Source organism: Adiantum capillus-veneris, chromosome 4, assembly GCF_014529385.1.
Source record: "Adiantum capillus-veneris isolate H3 chromosome 4, ASM1452938v2, whole genome shotgun sequence".
NCBI lineage: Eukaryota > Viridiplantae > Streptophyta > Polypodiopsida > Polypodiales > Pteridaceae > Adiantum > Adiantum capillus-veneris.
In genome coordinates, this window is record NC_140934.1 from 109,689,998 (window position 1) to 109,695,176 (window position 5,179).

The 5,179-nt window shown below is 42.7% G+C and overlaps 1 protein-coding gene across 3 annotated transcripts; it reads right to left on the minus strand.

Annotated features, from left to right (window-relative positions):
* Window positions 1-1,005: 1,005 nt before the first annotated feature.
* Window positions 1,006-2,633, minus strand: LOC147459784 (glycine-rich RNA-binding protein RZ1C-like). Of its 3 annotated transcripts, none has more exons than XM_086510982.1 (3): window positions 2,505-2,633; window positions 2,052-2,163; window positions 1,006-1,944 (listed from the first exon to the last, which is right to left on the minus strand). In XM_086510982.1, the coding sequence occupies exons 2-3, from the start codon at window positions 2,160-2,162 to the stop codon at window positions 1,261-1,263; spliced, it is 795 nt and encodes a 264-aa protein (XP_086367108.1). In that variant the 5' UTR covers window position 2,163; window positions 2,505-2,633; the 3' UTR covers window positions 1,006-1,260. The 3 variants fall into 3 exon arrangements, with proteins under 3 accessions (XP_086367108.1, XP_086367107.1, XP_086367109.1); XM_086510981.1 differs by lacking the exon at window positions 2,505-2,633 and adding an exon at window positions 2,269-2,479; XM_086510983.1 differs by lacking the exon at window positions 2,505-2,633 and adding an exon at window positions 2,274-2,422.
* Window positions 2,634-5,179: the final 2,546 nt, after the last annotated feature.

A 5,179-nucleotide genomic window follows, 5' to 3' on the forward strand; every position in this document is an offset into this window, starting at 1 on the left:
AGAGTGACCACTCAGCTGTTTCCACGACAATATTTGACTGAAAACCCTTGCTCTCACTTGGCCTAATAAAAAGTCCATGTAAACCCGACCAGCTTTAAGCCTTCACCTTGACTGACCACTTTTTTCCAAGCTGTTAAGACACCATGTCCCTAGACCAGTATTAACATTCAATGCTATGTTCTCTCCCCTCATATCCTAGGATAATTTGTCTGAAGAGCAAATAGATTAGGTCCTTCTCCCCCCAAACACAACCCTCTCAGACTTAATCTGCCCTTGGTCACTAACTACATCAATCAATGTGGAATAATGATCGTGAACTGTAGGTCATCCATCCAAATTCAGTATTACTAACACTTGTGCGTCTGCAACACTGCAACTTGCCCACCAAAGTGCCTCTCCTTGCTAGCTTTCGAGATGTACAAAAAACAGCAATTGATAAACCAACCACGGAGGCATATTGTGCATAGTTGCGCCCTGATTGCACAAAGGTACTTACTGACCTAAAAGATATAACCTGAATGCCGAACGTTGCCAACACGTTCCGTGCCACAGTAACAACCAATCTCAACAAACCCAGCGAAGCTTCCATCTGGAATAAAGATCTTCGACTGTAGGACATCCATCTAAAGACAGTATTAGTAACAACTGTGAATTATAGCACTGCAAATCGCCCACCATAGAGCCCTTCCTTGCTAACTTCCAAGTTGTGCAAAAACAGCAATTGATAAACCAACATTATATGCATAATTCCACCCTTGATTGCATAAAGGTCGACTGTGCTAAAAGAAACTGCCAGACGTTGCCAGCACGTTCAATGTCACAGTAACAGCCAACCTTGACAGACCCCATAGAGAAGCTTCACTGAACAGATACTTATCCAGAAGCTCTCCACTTCACTTGTAAGAGACCCGACCAACCTTCATCTAAGTAGGCCAAACAGTAACCTAACACTACTCCATTAACTCATCCAAGCTTCAAGTTGATGAGAGCCACCACAATGCGATGTTTTAGACAAGTTTTCATTGCCAAATGTCAATCCAGTGTTGGAAGGATCCCACCCTCCACAATCAATCTACTGGCCTTACATGATACTTGAAATTGAGGTGCGAAGTCTGACCTTACAAAAACAAAGAACGTATGCTGTCAAACATAAACCAGAGCAAACTTGTCTCACTGGCAGCTATTCATGTTCCGAGAAAACAAACCAGTACTCCAGATATCTCTGCAGTGGCAGTACCATAATTTTTACATCCTAAGCTGTCAGTATCGGTTATCATAAGAAGAGCGGCCACCTGGCCTTCCACCATAAGGAGCAGGGCGATCCTTAAACCCTCTGTCAAAGCGAGTAGGTCCCCCACTACCATACCGATCACCGCTTCGATCAAAACCACCTCGGCCACCTCGCCCGTAACCACCATCATTATACCTCCCTGAGCCATAACGATCCCGACCACCACCATACCTTTCATCACCAGCATATCTCCCACCACTGGCGGGTGGACCACCTCCATACCGGTCAGGACGACCACCCCAACTACCTCCGCTGCCACCACCTCCACTAAACCTAGATGGGAAGCGACCCCCATCCCCACCACCATAAGAGCGACCACCATCACCACCATAGGGACAATCCCTAGCCCAATGGCCAGGCCTTCCACACTTGAAACAATCATCACTGCCCCCACCAGCACCTCGACCGCCTCCTCCACTACCACCTCCTCCACGAGAATATCCACCTCTGCCTCCACCATTGTTTTCATAAGGATCGTCATAGCCAAAATCTCTGCCACCCATCAACTTTGGCTGTGCTTTGCTTACGGAGATTATCCTCCCGTCAAGCTCCCCATTGTGCAAACCCGTAATTGCATCTTCCATGCTCTGTTCGTCTGTAAACGTGACAAAACCAAAGCCACGAGGTCGCCCAGTGTCCTTATCAATCATGACCTGGGAAGATGATAACACAAGTTTACTTGACAGTAAAAGAAGTATATGACATTGCACAAAATATTAAAATCTGAATTATAAAGAAAAATAGCAATCTGAGAACTTACCTTTGCATCTAAAACCTTGCCAAAACGTCGAAAAGCCTGTTCTAAACGCTTGTCGCTTGTATCCCAGGACAAACCTCCGACAAAAACACGACAATCCTCTGGATCTGCCATCCTACAATTCCAAGGACACAACAACTAGTCAAAAACCTCAACAGAAGTACACATCTCTGGATTGTCTAAGAAACCAAAGATCATAAGAATTACTAGAGATGCATACTCAACCAGTATAAAAGCCGAAACCAGAAGAGCTTTCTGCAAGTTCTCTAAGTCGAACACTAGTTTAGCACACAACATAAAGCTCTGCTGAATGAAGAAATTCTCCGCGATATTACGGACTCATGTTACAGAAGCGGTAGCCCAAAATTTACATAGATTATCTGCCTCTGATATTTAGGGTTGCACTGACTCAGACATTCAAAGTAGTAGCAGACAGGGAAGAGAATACTTGCTTACCTGCAACGACCTTCCACCGTCTGCGGCTGCGCTTTCCCAAAACCCTAGCTAAGTCGCTTCGTTCCTACTTCAAGCAGGATATGCCACGTGCCAAGGCTTTTCGGATATTTATATGCATATCTATTAATTTAAAAATAAATATATAAATGTGCATATAAACATCGATAAATTAATTAACATATATACGTATTATTACATTCTTTAATTCCTCTAACATTACACTCATCGTCTGTAGTGCCTGTTATTCGCGCGGCAGTAAATTTTTTAAACTAGGAGACGCGCCATTTGCTTGCATCCATTGGTTCGTGGGAGGCGCAGATCTTTAGGAGATAAGATGGCCTGTCTACCTTTCTCTTTTGAAGCTTAGATTGAAGCTTGTTTCTTGATGTGAGGTAAGGTTTTTGCATAACAATTTATTATCCCTTGCCCCATGTAGGGCGATTCTGTATCTATACTGAGTTAAGACATGCTTCTTAGTCTTTATATACTATACTAACAATTAAAAATAAGCAAGGCAACTGCTGTTTCGCCTCTTGCTTGCAGCAATTCGACTTGGGATTAGCGCAACGGTTCGGTTTCCTTGCGCATTCGTTGAAATGGTTGGATCTTGGTCTATCAAACCATAAGTAGCATATTTGACTACTTTGGCCCTTGCTGCCCACGGAATCAGGATTAAGTTTACCTAGCATGCATGTAGCGCTACTTTTGGCTCTTAGACTTAAGACAAAAATGAATCGAGCCCTCAATGGATGTGGGAATCATAGGGGGAATTCCGACAAAGGTCGCCTTTGTGGAATTCCCCGTTATTAATTGTATTATTAGAGAAAGGAATAGTCCTATCAATATACCAAGCCCGAAATCTTTAGATTGTGATGGTGGCTGGTCCAACATGGGTTTCGGTTATGGCTCTGGGTCAGACTTTGATTTTTGTAATAAGTCAATTACTAACTCCCATAAAGTTCTTAACCCATCAGAGAAGAGAGGGAGAAAACTAAGGATTAGATACATTAGGGAAATAACAGCAAATGTTAGGGCTAACGTTTTATCGCTAAGGTTCTAAATCGGTTAAGAAACTCTACCAAATTTTTTGGTTATCCACGACACCCAACGTAAATGGTAGGGTAGGTAGGCTTTTGTTGTCTTTGCATGCAGCTTGCTTTTTTTGCTAGCTAACCGCTTTTCTTAGGCATGAGCTTTTTTGTGTGCTAGCATAACTATGCTATAGAAACACCCTTATAAGAATGCGCTAAAAAAAAGGAAAAACTTCATTTGTAAGAGACAAGACGCGTCATCTCCTGGGCAGGTTAGATAACAGCCTTTTTAGTTAGGTGATGCGTTAGCTCTTGCCTAAAAGATCTTAAAAAGGTGCTTATTCTACCATGTCTCAGTTGGTTGGGATATATGGTTTCAGCTCTGGGCATTAGTGCTTATTGATCTATCCTATTTCACCTTATAACACACGCCTATTTTAAAGCTTTGTTGTTTTTGACGTCGTCTGAGATGGCTGACTCACATGAAGTAGTAGGCTCCAAGTCAGCCGTGTAATTTAAAAGCATATCAAAGGGCATGCATGTGTAAGAGTATCACTAAGGAAAGCAAGTGAGCCAGCTTTTCCCTACGGTCGGTGGCAGTTTAGCAAGCGCGCTTTCAAATGGATGATGTTAAGGCTACAAGTGGATGCAAAGGGACAATTTAACTGCACAACCTAACCACTATAGATGGCCCCTTTAACACAACCAGGCCAAAGCGGAGTGATCTTTTTTGCACACAAACAAACATAATTATAACATTACTATAAGTCTCAAGTCTGGGCTCCACCAAGCTCTAGGGCTAACATGGAGACCCATTGGCTTTATTGATTATTAATTGTAAATAACAACAAATAATATGTAAGGTAAAGGTATTTAAACTCGTGTTAAATCATTGTCTTAATTGTCTTTGTTTATAATTATAAGTAAAATCGTACTATAGTTTAAAACGCCGCCTTTCGCCATAGCTTAAAGAGAAGACGCTAACATGACGGGAAGAGCCGTATGAGATCATCGCCTTACTTTGGACCGAAGGGAGTTGCTATTAGATTGAAGGAAGCTCTACTTCGATTAAATTGAATAAAACCGCCCATTTGCAATGCATTTATTAAGCCTTGCTTTGAACTAAAGGGAGTTGCTCTTAAATTGAGTGAAGCTCTGCTTCGATTAAATTGACTCGTTGCACTGCATATTGCGGTGGGGATTTCCAGCTCAATGAACCCCAAAGTAATTATCTTGCGCATTAACAGTAGGGCCGACAATAGCGTTAGAAAAGCACTAGTCGAGCTCACCTTCAAATGGTTGCTTACCCACGATGTAGAACACTTGAACCTCCTAATCGTTGCAAGTGGCACCATGTAGCTCTCATGTGGCTGCATTCTACCATGCAAAAGTCACACTTGCAGGTAAGGTCAGCAAATGTTCACCAAATAGAGTCGACCTATTTTTGTGGTTGCCCTATTCTCTCTCTCTCTCTCTCTCTCTCTCTCTCTCTCTCTCTCTCTCTCTCTCTCTCTCTCTCTCTCTCTCTCTCTCTCTCTCTCTCTCTCTCTCTCACACACACACACACACACACACACACACACACACACACACAAACACACACACACACGTGATTTTTGGCATGCTTTAAAAAACATGCCTTAA

Coding starts and splice junctions, on each gene's coding strand:
- LOC147459784 (XM_086510981.1), bottom strand. CDS start 2,345: ATGTTGTGTGCTAAACTAGTGTTCGACTTAGAGAACTTGCAGAAAGCT. Junction 2,164..2,268: donor TCGGCTTTTATACTGGTTGA/GTATGCATCTCT, acceptor TTGGAATTGTAG/GATGGCAGATCCAGAGGATT. Junction 1,945..2,051: donor GCAAGGTTTTAGATGCAAAG/GTAAGTTCTCAG, acceptor TCATCTTCCCAG/GTCATGATTGATAAGGACAC.